General features: G+C 40.5%; 1 protein-coding gene and 1 long non-coding RNA gene across 4 annotated transcripts in view; one reads left to right on the top strand and one right to left on the bottom strand.

The window, feature by feature from the left end:
• Nucleotides 1-16,010, top strand: part of LOC141098933 (uncharacterized) — a 71,545-nt gene extending 55,535 nt beyond the window's left edge. The window contains exon 3 of the long non-coding RNA XR_012234390.1: nt 15,263-16,010. This is a non-coding gene — a long non-coding RNA (uncharacterized lncRNA). The remainder of the gene's footprint in view (nt 1-15,262) is intronic.
• The window catches only part of THSD4 (thrombospondin type 1 domain containing 4), a 1,135,048-nt gene that overhangs the window by 45,023 nt on the left and 1,072,884 nt on the right, over nt 1-17,141 (bottom strand). For all 3 annotated transcript variants that reach the window (XM_073586946.1, XM_073586947.1, XM_073586948.1), the window contains one exon: nt 15,302-15,475. In XM_073586946.1, coding sequence (XP_073443047.1) covers nt 15,302-15,475 — 174 coding nt within the window. The remainder of the gene's footprint in view (nt 1-15,301; nt 15,476-17,141) is intronic.

The following is a 17,141-nucleotide window of genomic DNA, read 5'->3' as shown; positions in this document are numbered from 1 at the left end:
TGCCCCCCACCCTTTTGCTCCACCTCCATTTGTATGTCCTTTAGTTGCCAAGCGCTGATCGTTGACACAAATCACTGATTGGCACTTGTGCTTGCAGTATTCCAGTAATGTTTTTGTCCCTGTCTATACCACACCCTCTTGCACGAACTCCGCGAGTGCGTTCTACAGCTGCCGTGCCACTGAATCGATGCTCATCACTGATTGGTACTCATGCTCACTTTTGGCAAGGACTTTCATTTTTCTTGTTCATTCCTTTTATCTCCTTTTTGCACCACAATCGTGCGTGCTTCATACAGCCGTAGAGTACTGGTGGGTGACTACCAACACTGTTCGGCGTCCGGTTATTTTCTTGTGTGAAAAAATAATTGAATAAAAAATTTTGATTCGCTGATAGCATTAGATTAGGGACAGTAAAAATATAGTAATCAGCTTATAATACAGTATTTTTTACTGAATTTAGTCAGGGTTAGTGTCAGCCAGTAAAGAGTAAAAAGAGAAGCAATAAAAATAATTTAGATAATTTGATAGGACTAGATTAGGGACAGTAAAAATATATAATAGTAATAGGCGACTACTACAGTATGTTTACTGAATTTAGTCAGGGGTAGTGTCAGCATGGAAAAAAAGAATCACATTTGTGTGTACATCTACAGCCGTCAAATGCTCTTCAGTGCCGCACATCAGTGATTGGCCTTTGGTTGTTTCTTTTTTGTGTGTATATGTAAAAAAAAAAAATTAAATTAGTTGATAGGACTAGATTAGGGACAACAAAAATGTACTGCAGTAATCAGGGAATACTACAGTTTTTTACTGACTATAGTCAGGGTTAGTGACATATAGTTGCAGGCGTTCAGTAATTTCTTTTACTGAAATCCGTTTTGCATGTTTGTTTTTTAGCTTACCAAATTTTTATATACTTTTTTTTTCATTTTTTTCTTTCTAGTGTCTGTTCTTATTTTTTATCTTCTAAATGGTATACACACAAACACTGCATACATGAAAAAATGTCCCGCTCGTCCCAATCATGGTTTTTGGTGAAGGAGGCCTACACCTTCCTTGCCATAGACACAGATAGTGAGGGAGAGTATGTTACCTTCCTTTATTTTTCATCCTCCTTCTCCAGTTCAAGTGATACTCAACCAGCCCCCAGGCACCCCAGGACAGAAAATGAATCAGCGCCCACCATTACTGACCTTGTATGGACCTCACCCTCTGAAGATTATAAGCCACTGATCCATGATTTTGTGGTGCATCAGGAATCAAATTTGACACCACTGGCCTCACAGAAATAGACCTTTTCAAAGTCTTTTTCTCTGAAGATTTTGTAAACCTTTATGGTGGCCCAGACAAATTTGTGCACCAAGCAATATTTGGCACAAAACCGCCCTTCATCATTTTCTAACTCGACCTCTGTAAATGCAGTAAAAATTCTGTTGTTTTGGGGCCTTCTCCTTCACATGGGGTTAGTGAAGAAGCCAGAGGTACAACTATATTGGAGTGTTGATGTTTTATACAACACTCCACTGTTCCGAATGGCTATGATCCATAAGACCATAAACCATTTGAGGCAATCCAAATGTTTTTGCATTACAAGGATAATGCACAATGTGCTCACCAAGATGACTTAACTTTGACCGATTTTTCAATGTTCGGCCGGTTATTGATCACTTCAGCAACAAGTATGCTGAAGTGTTCATTCCCCAAAAGGGACATGTACGTGGATGAGTCCCTAATACATTTCAAGTAGAGGCTCAAATTCTGGCAATACCTGCCCAGTAAGAGGGCCAGGTATGGATTTAAGCTCTACAAACTGTGTGAGAGTAACTGAAGGGAAGGAAACACAGAAACCCCTTAATGTCCGCTGTACTGGGAGTTAGTGGGAAAATTGCATGGGATTTGGTGCACACACTGCTGGATCAAGTGTATCACCTCTATATAGATAACTTTTATACCAGCATCGCCACTCTTTAAGTCCCTCTCTGAGCGAACTACCACAGCATTCGGCATTGTCTGCAAAAAAAAAGAGAGGCCTACCTAATACGCTATTTGTGTTGCTTCTCAGAAAAAATGAGAGCTCAATGTAGTGACAAAATGCTGATGGTCAAGTACAAAGACAAGAGGGAAGTCCTTTTCTTGACCGATATACATGGTTATCGCTGCACCCTCACTGCTGTATGAGGTACCACTACACAGGTCACCAAACCAGACTATGTACTTTTGATCAACTAGAACATGGGGGAGCTGATCTCTCTGATCAAGTCCTCCAGTTGTATAGTGTCATGAAGAAAGATAAAGTGTGGTACAAGAAGCTAGCCTTGCACATTGTACAGATGGCAATGTACAATGCTTTTGTGCTATCATGATGTGCAGGTCAGACCAGTTTGTACCTTCAGATCCAGGAGGTAGTAATCAAGGCCCTAATCTTTGGAGATCAGGAAGGAGCGGGCGCTAGTACTTCCAGAACTGAAGATGCTCAAATCGTAAGGGGCCAAAATTACCCAGGTGAGGCCCCTCAAAGCACAAAAAAAAGTAAGGTCGTAAAAGAGGTGTTGAGTGTGTTAAAGAAGGGGGATACACAAGAACACCACTTTTTAATGCAACACTTGCCCCAACAAACCTGACTTATGTATAAAAGCATGCTTCAAATTGTAGCACAAAGCCACGCACTGCTATATTCATTTCTGACTTGCACAACTCACGTTAGCCAACCTGATGAACACTATCCAACTCACATATGACAACCTGACCTACACTACACAACTCACGTATGCCACTACATTATAAAATTCACATACCAAGAAATACTAGATAAATTCCAATATAGGGTAACTTGTGGAGGGTTTCCACTCTTTAGGCACATTAGGGGCTCTCCAAATGCAACATGACCCTGCAGACCATTCCAACAAAGTCTTCATTCCAAAAAATCACTTCCTCCTTCCCAGCCCTGCCATGTGCCCAAACTGTAGTTTTTTCCCCACATATGGGGTATCCGTGTCCTAAGGAGAAACTGCACAACACACTTTGGGGTCCATTTTCTCCTGTTACCCTTGTTAAATTATTTTTTTGTTTTATGGCTCAACATTATAAACTTGTGTAAAGCACCTGGGGGTTCAAGGTGCTCACCACACATCAAGATAAAATCCTTGGGGGTCTAGTTTCCAAAATGGGGTCACTGCTGTGGGGTTCTCACTTACGCACATAACAGGCTCTCCAAATGTAACATCGTGTCCGCTCTCAATTCCAGCCAATTTTGCATTCAAAAAGTCAAATGGTGCTCCTTCCCGTCCGTGCTCCCAAATTGTAGATTTCCCAAACATATGAGGGATCTTCGTACTCAGGAGAAATTGCACTAAAATTTCTTGGGAGACAGCTGCAGGGATTTTGGTCTTGATAAAACACAGTGTACTTACACCAGCAGATGACATAGTGTCAGGAGCCCCGCACTGCACTTGCTCACTGAGCCAGTGCGGATGTCCTGAGTACAAAGACAGTGCTCAAAGATACCTGTGGAGCAGGGCAGCAGCGGTGACGATGCATGCTTCAGAGTATCAGGACCTGAAGCACATGACTGCTGGGGGCGTGGTCTAAGCTCCACAGATCTAGGAGCTGCAGGGAAACTCCTAGAAAGGTAACTACAGGACAATGTTACCAAGGGGCATAGACAGAAACCAGATAAAGCCAGGGTCAAAGCACAAGATAGCAATACAGCACCAAAGGGTTAGACAGAATGGATAGTCAGGACGTAGCAATAGGTCAGAAAACCAGAACGGGTAATAGACGGTACAATAGGGACAAACTGTAACGGAGTAATGATAACCAAGCCAGGAGGTCAGAACCGGAGAAGACAATAGTACCAAAGCGAGAGACGGAGTACAGAGTGAGGGAACAGGCCGGGTCATACACGGGAAGCAAACAAGCAACGCAGAATACACGCACACCAGGGGTCAGACACACCAGAACAACAGTATAGCTGACAGAGAACCCTGGTAAAGAATGAGTATAAATACCCCTCCCAGATCCAGAAAGAGGCCACAAACACTTAACCCTGTGAGTGCAGGGCAAGAACCCTGTTCAAACCATGACACATAGCTCCCCAAACCATCACTGATTGTGGAAACTTCACACTAGACAGCAAGCAGCATGGGTTGTCTGTCTGTCTCCACTCTTTCTCCATACTCTAGGACCTTGATTTCCAAGGTCTAGTATGAAGTATCCACAATCAATGATGGTTTCGGGAGCCATGTCATCTGCTGGTGTAGGTCCACTGTGTTTTATCAAGACCAAAGTCAGTGCAGCCGTCTACCAGGAAATTTTACAGCACTTCATGCTTCCCACTGCCGACAAGCTTTTTGGAGATGGAAATTTCATTCTCCAGCAGGACTTGGCATCTGTCCACACAGCCAAAAGTACCAATACCTGATATAAAAACAACAGTATCACTGAGCTTGATTGGCCAGAAAACTCATCTGACCTTAACCCCAAAGAGAATCTATAGGGTATTGTCAAGAGGAAGATGAGAGACACCAGACCCAACAATTCAGATGACCTGAAGGCTGCTATCAAAGCAACCTAGGCTTCCATAAAGCTCCCGTCACACATAGCGATATCGATCGCTAGTGACATCGCTGCTGAGTCACAAGTTTTATGACGCAACAGCGATCTCACCAGTGAGATAGCTGTGTGACACTTCTCAGCGACCAGCCCCCCTGCCGGGTATCGCTGATCATCCTGGAATGGCCAGGACATTTTTTTGAATGCTGGTCTCCCACTGGCCAGCATGCATCGCTGCGTTTGACAGGCGGGAGACCAGCGATCAGCGAGCTGCCGCAGTGTACCAAGGTACACATCGGGTTTCTAAGTGCCGTGCGCAGCTTAGAAACCCGACGTGTACCTTGGTTACCAGCTCCCTGCACCAGCGCGCTGGTAACTAAGGTACACAGTGGGTAACAAAGCGGCGTGCGTCGCTTGTTACCCACGTGTCGCTGGTGCTGATCGCTGGTGAAGCTGCCTGTTTGGCAGCTCACCAGCAATCATGTAACGACACACCAGCGATCCTGACAACGTAATATCGTTGTCGGGATCGCTGGTGCGTCGCTATGTGTCATGGGGCCCTAACAGCTTAGCAGTGCCATAGGCTGAACGCCTCCATGCCACACTGCATTGATGTAGTAATTGATGCAAAAGGAGCCCCGACCAAGTATTGAGTGCATTTACTGAACATACATTTCAGTAGGCCAACATTTTGTTTTTTAAAATCATTTTTTCAAGCTGGTGATATAAAATATTCTAATTTGCTGAGACAATGACTTTGGGGTTTTCATTGACTGTAAGCCATAATCATCAACATTAAAAGAAATAAAAACTTGAAATAGATCGCTCCGTTTGTAATCACTCGATATAATATATGAGTTCCTCTTTTTCTATTGAAGAACTGAAATATATTAACTTTTTGACGATATTCTAATTTTGTGAGATGCACCTGTATCTAGATAAGTTCCTTGAGGGGTCTAGTTTCCAAAATGGGGTCACTGTTAAGACACAACAGTGGCTCTCCAAACGCAACATGACATCTCAATTCCAGGCAACTTTGAGTTCAAAAAGTCAAACAGTGCTCCTTCCCTTCCGAGCCCTGCCATGCACCCTAAAAGATTTCTCCATATATGAGGTATCTTTGTGCTCAGGAGAAATTTCACAACAAATTTTGGCATCCTGTTCTGGCATCTCCTGTTACTCTAAAACTACTCTAAATTAAAAATTTTTGTGTAAAAGATTAAATGTTCACTTTTTCCTTAGACATTGTTTCAGTTTCTGTGGGTATATTCTGTCATATAGACCTCCCAAAGTCACTTCAAATGTGAAAAAAAATGATTTTGTAAATGTTGATGGAAAAATGAGAAATCGCTTGTCAACTTTTAACCCTTATAACTTCCTAACAAAAAAATTCAGCTTCAAGAAAGCTGTCATGAAATACAATATGTCACGATAAAACAATCTTAGAACCAGTGGGCTACGTTGAAGCATTCCAGAGTTGTTACCTCATAAAAAGACACTGGTCAGAATTGTAAAATTTGGCCGGGTCATGAAGGTGGAAACCGGCTTGGGGGTGAAGGGGTTAATATACTTCTACTACTGAAAGCTGCATATTTTATACAGGGATAAAAAGAAACCTTGATGTAGAAACAAGGATTTAGATTTATCCTAACAGGGTCACCTTAGGGAAGCTGAGACGTAGCCAAACTCCGTATTATTCACATGTCACCATTGCACTCTTTGTACTCTAAGCAAAGTAGGCAAATGCTAAAGGCTTTCCTTTTGTTTTGCTGCTTCTTAAAACAAAGTCACAGCAGAGTTTGGCTGCAAATTTTGTAAGGTAATACATTTTCTTCTGCATTTTTGCAACTTAACAATGCAACACTATTTTCTTTCCTGCTCTAAACAATGACTTCTCAAAGTCCCTGACAGCTCTGCGGAATATTGTACAAAACAGTTGAGTCTCTTCAACACCTTAAAAGGAGAAGTCCACGATAAATCTTTACATTGGTTTCATGATGTAGTTAGTCTCTTGGACGACTATTTAGACCTCATGAACCACACTTCATCAATCTAATGGAAATATATACAACTGTGTAAATGGATTATTGCTATCAAAAGTAGTTACTTGACCCAATATGGCTGCATAAAAATATAGTAGTGAACAGTACAACATTCCTCCCAAAAAATAATAGATGTGTAGTTTATAATGAACAGAGATACATAATCTATAGTCGTATCTGTTTCATACAGTTCCTGTGGTAATTTGGCACAAGTATAGCATATACTGTAGAAAAATCACATTTCCTACATGAGCCCATCAAAAGCTCATATTTTATATATGTGCATTTAGCCATATGCCAGAAGAATTGAATAAAAAAAAGTGCATTAAGTGGATTGTCTGAGAAGTCTGAATTTCTATGTTTCCCGCCAGTAAAATAATTACACCTATACAATACACACCACCTGTGCGATTCCAGTGATATCGGCACTGGCTTTCCGGGGGCTTATGTTGATAGTGTTAATTCAGACAATCTTTGCAAGAAATCATCGCTGTTTTCACTCTCCTGTCCTTTAGACAAATCAAAACATTGGAAGAAGTGAGAACTGCTGCTCTCTCATTACCTCAGGATGTCAATTACATCCATAGGAGAAGAGAGTGAAGCCAGAGCTGTGTTTGGCGGCAGGGAATCATGTGATATAACAATGTCACACAAACCCCAGAAAAGTAAGTGCCGACACCACTGGAACAGGACCGTACATGAGCATAAGTGTTTTTATTTTATTGGGGAGGAAGCATAAGAACTTAGGGATTCAAAAGGGGTTGTCCGAGTAGTGGACAACCCCGTTAGAACGGTCAAAAAATAATACCAATGAAGACAGTCCAGTGCCCGTTATTAATTGTCTACTTTGCAATGGTTTGGTGAGCACTTGGTCTACTTTTACCAAAACACAAATCCATTCACTTACATTACACTACGTTGTAGCGTAGTGTGATTTTTGACTGTGCAACATGTAGGTCCAGAATAAGGGCTTTACCTATGTCCAATAAGTAAACATACTGAGGCTGCTATACTTGCTCACTAGTTTTTGACATGTAGGGAGTGCATGAATGTAGTTAAGCCTATTTAATTTTCTTCACTCACTTGTTTTACAAATTATACAGACCCAAAGAGAAATTCTCATGTATTCTTGTATTTGTTTGCATTTCAAAGGCATTTCAGGATTGTACAAATATACTACCTATGGAATACGATGAACAGACTTGTAGGTGCCCTGGAATCTATTTATAAAACTGTGTTCAAGATGATTTTCTACATTAAACACATTGGAGTTGACTTACTATGCAAAACGAACAAAGAAATATGGCAAAAAAGGAGCCACAATAAAGAGCAAATGATGAGAGCTGAAATTATTTTTATGCCTCAATATTTTTTTTAGTTTTGGAAAGAAACTAGGGGAAGAATCATAGCTAAAAGGAGTCATAAAAAATGCTGGAGTAACTCAAGATATGCATGATTTTTTTGACTCAAATATAAGTGTAATGTTAGCCAATCAAAAAGATGGTAATGGAAAGGTGAATTAAGAAAGAGAACAAAAATAACAAATACTTGTGATGTGTTTTTCTTAAAAGGAACAAGAACACAAAGTTTCCAAGATGTCTAGCAAAACAAATCAAATGCATTACTGACAATATTTTAAAAAGTGGGAGATGCATTTGCACTTAATAGTTACAACACATGCAGGCAACACATAATACCCAAACATGTAAACTGGAAAATGTATATTAGAATCTCAATGCCTGCTCTCAAAGTATTGGAAAATGTTTTTATTAAAACAACAGCAATAACTTTACCCACACACATGTACAGTACATATATTGACTGATAAAAGAAAAGAAAAAATCACAAGAAATGGAATTACACACAAAAAAATATATAGAAATTGAAATGATGTCTATTTCACATCATCTTCCAGTGAATGATTACATAAAATTGAAAATGACACCGAAGCATAGAATGAACTCTGCCTAAAAACAGCATAATACAAAAGCACACTAAAAAATACACATAACCTGTACATTGAAAAATGCACTTGATAAAATGTAGTACCAGTCCAAGATGAATAATTATAAAATACGGCTCGGCCATTACAGGCCCTTACAAGGTTGAACAAAATATTTAAATCCCAGCTGGTATACGTGATAGTGTTGGATAAAGGGTTGCTGATACTTGAGTGAATGTACTATTACTTTTAGGTTATGTCCCAATCAAACAAAAAATAGACTTATCTTTGGCTGCCGGTGGTATTGTAGTGTAACAAATAGAAATATTGTGGATTTTGGTTTGAGGTTATTCACAGTTGGTGATTTCCATCTTAACTAGGTGTTTAATAGTCCGACAAATCATTTTCAGTCCTTGTGTATAAGGTCCATAGAACTTTATGCCATTGACATGACAATGGAGTGGAACAGAACTCTGAAACATATCCGGTTAATAATACCATTGGACCAGTATAAATTGATGGATTGTGCAATTTGAATGCACAGAAATAGCAAAAACAATAATAAATGTGTGGTATAACCCATTGAAAAATAGGATGTAGCACTCTTAGACGATCGAGGTAAGTTGTTTAGGCATCATTAAGACGTCCATTTTTTTCATTAGTGTTTCTGATTACTGGCATCAGAATTTGATAAAAAGAGAGCAGAGAGAAAAAAAAAAGTTTTCCAGGTTCTCATCAAATCAACCAGTCAATGAAAAATGGCCAGCACATGGATGGCATCCAAGTGCTGACATGATTTTTTTATGGCCCCATAGACTTGCTTTGGAGATTTTGATCCTAGATTCAGATCTATATCGAACATATCGCTGTGATTTTGTGTGGACCATTCAGTGCGACAAAAAAGTCCAATATGTTAACAATCAAGTAGTCTATCATAGGTATGAGTTCTATTCATGAATAACACAAACAGTACATGTACGTGAAGAACAGACGTCTGAATGAGCCCTAACATGTGCATGTATTTGTATCTGGGCTTAGACCGCTAATGTCGGTGAAATATGTGGATAAGAAAGTAGAAATAGAGAGAACCAACTTGTGAAATGTGGATTTTAGGCTGGGGTCACACTTGCAAATGCCATGCGAGAAACTCACGTGATTCTCTCGCATCAATACCCGTCACTGCCGCCGGCACTCGGACAGGAGTATTTGCGGCTGCACAGAAATATATGCAGCCGCACACTCCGGTCCTGAGTGCCGGTGGCAGTGCCAGGTATTGATGCAAGAGACTCACGTGAGTTTCTCGTATCACACTCGCAAGTGTGGAAGGTATGGTGCCAGTGTATGATATGTAGATCAGGAAACCGACAGTCAGCAATTACATGTTTCACAGTGGTAATGCCCATTTCTGGGCCCCATTTTATTTAAAATAAGTTGTAGAAGCAGATTGTAAGGGAGATCTATGTTCGGTCTATAGATCCTAACAGCTCATACGAACAAAAACGCAGATTTCTCTGGAATAAGAAATCAGATCCCAAATATCATGGTATCATTTTATTCAACTTTCTATGGCCCATATAGATGGCTTAGGATGGTTAATCCTACTGACAGATCCCATTTAAGGTACAAATCACCAACCATGATCAACTTCAAACCAAAAATAGCCACAATTCCATTTCCTATGCTGCAATAACAATGCAGTTAAATCAATTCAACAAAGCTTTTGCACCACAAAAGTGGTGTAAAGTCCTTTAAAATTTTGCGAATTTTGGTGTATTCACACCACGCCAGACTGGCCAATTCATCATATTTGCTGGCATTTTCAATGCCAGAAATGCTCCTCCTGTCAATGGCACAGTGCAAGCCATTTAGTAGAGGTGCCTAATTCACTAAGTGGCACACGCCTCTTAATGAATTTGGTGCCGTGTACACCGTCATGACTGGCATAGAGCTAGCTTGCGCTATGCCAGTCTTGATGAATCAGCCCCTAAAGGTTTTTGATAAGGTAATAATCTAAAAATAATAGTGCATTCAATAAACTAATTTTTTAATAAATCAGTAACTCAACATTCAACACTATAAAGTACACTGGCTGGGACTTAAGATTTTTATCCAGCCTTGTGTGGGCCCTGCAATGACTGAACAGTATTTAGAAAAATATTCAGAATTGAGAGTCTTTAGTGGTTGATACCTTTTAATGGCTAACTGAAAAGATGGTAACAAATTGTAAGCTTTCAAGACTACTCAGTTCTCTTCATCAGGCATGACTAATACAAAATCTGAAGAATCACATATGATTTTGTATTAGTACATGCCTGATGAAGAGACCTGAGTAGTCTTGAAAGCTCATCCAAATACTCAGAGATCACCAGAGCATGCTTGGGAAATCTCAAATAACGAGTATACTCGCTCATCACTAGTATCAACCACAGAGGACTCTCAATTCTGAATATTTTTTATCTACTGGCTCACATGGTACAAAGATATACATCTTTCCTGAACAGTATTTAATATGGGCAGCACGGTGGCTCAGTGGTTAGCATTGCAGCCTTGCAGTGCTGGAGTCCTGGGTTCGAATCCCACCAAGGACAACATCGGCAAGGAGTTTGTATGTTCTCCCCGTGTTTGCGTGGGTTTCCTCTGAGTACTCCGGATTCCTCCCACATTCCAAAGACATACTGATAGGGAATTTAGACTGTGAGCCCCATCAGGGACCGTGATGATAATGTGTGCAAAACTGTAAAGCGCGCTGCGGAATATGTTAGCGCTATATAAAAATAAAGATTATTATTAATAATTATTCCCTATAGCCTGGAACTACAATGGGGAAAATAAGAATTTGATACATTACAGATTTTGAAAGTTTTCCCAGCTACAAAGAATGGACAGGTCTGTCATTTTTATCGTAGGTACACTTTAACTGTGAAAGAAAGAATCTTAATAAAAGGCAGACAATCAATCACATTGCATGATTTTTGCATAATAAGTATTCATATTATTGCATGAAATAAGTATTTGATACAATATAAAAGCAGAACTCAATATTTGGTACAGAAAACTTTGTTTGCAATTACAGAGGTCAGGCATTTCCTCTAGTTCTTGACCAATTTGTCACACACTGCAACAGGGAATTTGGCCCACTACTCCATTTAGATCCTCTCCAGATCTTTCATGTTTCGGGGCTGTCGCCAGGCAACATTGAGTTTTAGCTCCCTCCAAAGATTTTTATTGGGTTCAGGTGTGTAAACTTGCTAAACCACTCCAGGACCTTAAAATGCTTCTTACAGAGTCACTTTTTAGGTGCCCTGGCTGTCTGTTTCAGGTCATTGTCAGGATGGAATACTCAGCCACAACCCATCTTCAATGCTCTTACTGAGGGAAGAAGGTTGTTGGCCAAAATCTCGCAATTCATGACCACATCCATCCACCCTTCAATACAGAGTAGTCATCTTATCCCCTTTGTAGAAAAGCATCCCCATAGTATGATGTTTTCCCCACAATGCTTCTCAATTGGGATGGTGTTCTGGGGTTGTACTTAAAAAGTTTTAGATTGGTCTCATCTGACCACATGACCTTCTCCCATGACTTCTCTGGATCATCCAGATGGTCATTGATGAGCTTAAAACAGGCCTGGACATGCGCTGGTGTTACAGTAAGACCTTATATGTCCTGCATAATTTTAATCCATGATGGCATAGTGTGTTACTAATGGTAACATTTGAGACTGTGGTCACAGGTTTCTGGTTATTAGGGAACTGGGGGGTCTGCAATACCAAGACAGGTTATTACACTTGGGGTTATTTAGTTTGGAGAATCGAAGGCTTAGGGGTGATCTTATTACAATGTATAAATATATGAGGGGACAATACCAAGACCTTTCTAATGATCTTTTTACTCTTAGACCTGTGACGGGGACAAGGGGGCATCCTCTACGTCTGGAGGAAAGAAGGTTTAAGCATACTAACAGACGCAGATTCTTTACTGTAAGAGCAGTGAGACTATGGAACTCTCTGCCATATGATGTTGTAATGAGTGATTCCCTACTAAAATTTAAGAAGGGACTGGATGCCTTTCTTGAAAAGTATAATATTACAGGGTATATACACTAGTTTCCTTAGTGTTGCGTTGATCCAGGGAGCTAGTCTGATTGCCGTATATGAAGTCGGGAAGGAATTTTTTTCCCCAATGTGAAGCTTACTGTTTTCCACATGGGTTTTTTTTGCCTTCCTCTGGATCAACATGTTAGGGCAAGATAGGATAGGATATGGGTTGAACTAGATGGACTTAAAGTCTCCCTTCAACCTTAATTACTATCTTACTATGTTACAGCTCTCTTCAGGTTATTGACCTTGTGTTTCTTCCATTTTCTAATAATTGAGCCAACAGTTTATTCCTTTTCACAAAGCTGCTTGCCTATTATACTGAAGCCCACCCCAGCCTTGCTTTACAATTTTGTCCCTGTTGTCCTTATACAGCTCTTTGGTCTTGGCCATGGTGGAGAGGTTGGAGTGTGATTGATTGTGTGAACAGGTGCCTTTTATATAAGTAATGAGTTTAAACAGGTGCAGTTAATACAGGTAATGAGGGCAGAGTAGGAGGGCTTCTTAAAGAAAAACTAACAGGTCTGTGAGAGCCAGAATTCTTGCCGGTTGGTAGGTGATCAAATAATTATTTCAAGCAAAAAAATGTAATTTAATTATGTAAAATCAAGCAATGTGACTGTTTGGATTTTTTTTTTAAGATACCTACGATATAAATTACAGATCTCTCCATTCTTTGTAGGTGGTAAATGGTAAAACTTGCAAAACTGGCAGTGTATTATTATTATTATTATTTATTATTATAGCGCCATTTATTCCATGGCACTTTACATGTGAGGAGGGGTATACATAATACATACAAGTACAGTAATCTTAAACAATACAAGTCAAGACTGGTACAGGGTGAGAGAGGACCCTGCCCACTAGGGCTCACAATCTACAACGGGATAGGTGAGGATAGAGTAGGCGAGGGTAGAGCTGGTCGTGCAGCGGTTTGGTGGATCGGTGGTTACTGCAAGTTGTAGGCTTGTCGGAAGAGGTAGGTCTTCAAGTTCTTTTTGAAGGTTTCCATGGTAGGTGAGAGTCTGATATGTTGTGGTAGAGAGTTCCAGAGCAGAGGGGATGCGCGGGAGAAATCTTGTATGCGATTGTAGGAAGAGGAGATAAGAGGGGAGTACAGAAGGAGATCTTGTGAGGATCGGAGGTTTCGTGCAGGTAAGTGCTGGGAGACTAGGTCACAGATGTATGGAGGACTCAGGTTGTGGATAGCTTTGTATGTCATGGTTAGGGTTTTGAACTGGAGTCTTTGGGTAATGGGGAGCCAGTGCAGGGATTGACAGAGGGGAAAGGCCGGGGAATAGCGGGGAGAGGTGGATTAGTCGGACAGCAGAGTTAAGAATAGATTGGAGGGGTGCGAGAGTGTTAGAGTGGAGGCCACAGAGCAGGAGGTTGCAGTAGTCAAGGCAGGAGATGACGAGGGCATGGACAAGGATTTTTGCAGATTCTTGGTTGAGGAATGTACGGATCCATGAGTTGAAGTCGGCAGGACGTGGAAAGGGCTTGGATATGTGGTTTGAAATAGAGATCAGTGTCAAGGATAACCCCCGAGGCAGCCTTTTACTTTAATGGATAGGTCTGTTGGGGGGGTCACATGAGATGGGTGAAAGATGATTAATTCTGTGTTTTCCATATTAAGTTTTAGAAATCTAGCGGAGAAGAAGGATGAAATAGCAGACAGACATTGAGGGATTCTGTTTAGTAGGGAGGTGATATCTGGCCAAGAAATGTAGATCTGTGTGTCATCAGCATAGAGATGATACTGAAAGCCATGAGATTCCATGAGCTGTCCGAGGTTGAAGGTGTAAACGGAGAAGAGCAGGGGCCCTAGAACTGAACCTTGTGGGACTCCGATGGATAGGGGACGCGGTGAGGAGGTGGTGTGCGAATGGGAGACGCTGAATGTCCGGTCTGCTAGGTATGACGCAATCCAAGATAGGGCCAAGTCTGTGATACCAAATACTGTGTATCAAATACTTATTTTCAGCACTGTATGTGGCTTCAATGTATGAGATTCTAATATAAGATTTCAAATGTATTACTAGGTGTGCACCACATTAATACATTTCTACCTGTTTGCTCTAGTCTCTTGGGATAAGATTAATGCATCTTGCTGATTTACTCCCTTAATATTCTAAAGTTCACACAAAGTATGCTCATAATGCCACTATGTTTAGTGAACGATGGTGTTATTAAAATTTCCAATATATTTTATAGAAACATATATTGAATATGATTTATAAAAAAAAGTAACTTTTTTGTAATAAATGTCAATTGATGCCTACAAAAGCGCTAACATATCATTTTTGCAAGTTCAACACATTAGAGTCTCCCAAGTAGCTCATTATATCATTTTTTCCAGTTGTTGAAAGGAAAGCTATAAAACACATTAGGATGATACTACTAGTATGAAAAAAGCAAAAAGAAAACTATTCTACCACATATTGTTATGTATACTATTGGTCCCTGTTATACACTTGATAATAGATTATTATTGTGAAAGAAAGAATACAGGAACTTCTTTTTGTAAATGTGGAATCTGTTTTTTATGTGTGTACGGAGAATTGGGTTGTACTTGTTGGTTGAAAGTGTAAATATTAAGTCAGCGATAAAAGTCCTTTCTTTATTTCCAGCCATTCAGAAAGTCAGCTGTGAGCAGTAAAGAAATTTACCTGACTCCAGGCTCCAGTAAACCACTCAACCTTGCCTTCACAAGGACCGTTATCGCAGGTTGTACTTTCTGCCGGTTTATTATTTCCACATCCTTCCAATGGTAAACTGCTGATGTGATTGGACATGCAAACTACTGACCGTGTCCGCACTCCTTCCCCACATTCCGCTGAGCACTGGAACAGAAGATGGAACCAATTATTCCGACCCCAGTATTTGCTTACGGAGAGCAGGGCGGCATATGCTGTTTACCAGGCTAAGAGCTGACGCTAATGCAGATGAAGTAGACGAAGGAAATCATTCACGATGTTCAGTAATATGGCCACAGTGTGAATGTAAAATGTAACTAAAGGATAGGTTATTTGCACTCCATATCTAGTGCTGAACTGTGAATAGAATCTTATCCAACATACTCTAGAGAGTAAATATCAGCAGGAAAGGCTTTCAGCAAATTGAGGGCAAAATACTTTTCTGATTTCTCATTTATAATAGCATTGCTAAGTAATGTAACACAATGTAATCGTACGCTAGCAAAAGCATTGCAATTGTCTGTGCCATTACAGTGTAAAGTCTAATATTTCAAGTTAAGTCTATAAACCCTGTATGTCAAAATGCAGTAACAAGTAATGTGAAAACATTTAATAAATCTGTCTGTAACTTGCATACTGGGGATCTTGTAGTTATGGAATTAAAACCAAAGATACCATTAAATTACATACTAGTTTTTTTGTTTTTGCTTTTTTCTTTACTATTCTTACAATGAAATATATTTTAACATGTTCTTAAATGGAATCTATTATAGTTAACCCCTTCCTGACATCCGACGTACTATCCCGTCCATGGGACCCGGGCCCCTATGCCCATGGACGGGATAGTACGTCTACCGCGATCAGCGGCGCCCACGTGGTGAGCGCCGCTGATCGCGGCCGGGTGTCAGCTGATTATCACAGCTGACACCCGGCACAATGTGTCAGGGGCGGTCACGGACCGCCCCCGACACGTTAACCCCTTGCACACCGCGATCAAACACGATCGCGGTGTACCGGGAGTTAAAGGGAAGCATCGGCAGGGAGGGGGCTCCCTCCGTGCTTCCCTGAGCCCCCCACGGCAGCGCAATGTGCAGCGCTGCTGTGGGGGGCTCCTTTCCTCCAGGCCCCCGAATCCAAGATGGCGATGGGGGCCTTCGGGGGCCTGCAGGAAGCTGGCTTCCTCAGTGCCTGCAAAGCGCAGGCAAGAGGAAGTCTTCTTCAATGCCTGTGACAGATTGCCGATCTGTCACAGTGATCTGTGATGTGACAGATCAGCGATCTGTCACAGGACAGTGATGTCCCACCTGGGACTATGTAATAAAGTAAAAAAAAAAAAAGTGTAAAAATAATTTTTAAAAAAATCGCCAAATAAATTAGTAAAAAAAAAAAAAAATATTCCCCAATAAATTCATTTTTTGAAAATAAAAAAAACCCCAAAAAATAAAAGTACACATATTAGGTATCGCCGCGTCCGTAACGACCCGCCCTATAAAACTGTCCCATTAATTAACCCCTTTAGCGAACCCCTTAAAAAATAAAAAGCGAAGCAAAAAATAATGATTTATTATCATACCGCCAAACAAAAAGTGTAATAACGCGCGATCAAAAAGACGCATATAAATATCCATGGTACCGCTGAAAATTTCATCTTGTCCTGCAAAAAACGAGCCGCCACACAGCATCATCAGCGAAAAAATAAAAAAGTTATAGCTCGCAGAATAAAGCGATGCAAAAATAATTATTTTTTATATAAAATAGTTTTCATTGCATAAAACCGACAAAACATAAAAAAACGACCTAAATGAGGTATCGC

The sequence above is a fragment of the Dendrobates tinctorius genome, unplaced genomic scaffold (genome assembly GCF_039654945.1).
Source record: "Dendrobates tinctorius isolate UK_male_01 unplaced genomic scaffold, ASM3965494v1 ptg000097l, whole genome shotgun sequence".
NCBI lineage: Eukaryota > Metazoa > Chordata > Amphibia > Anura > Dendrobatidae > Dendrobates > Dendrobates tinctorius.
Note: the sequence above shows the minus strand (reverse complement) of the source record. Positions and strands in the feature narration are given on the sequence as shown.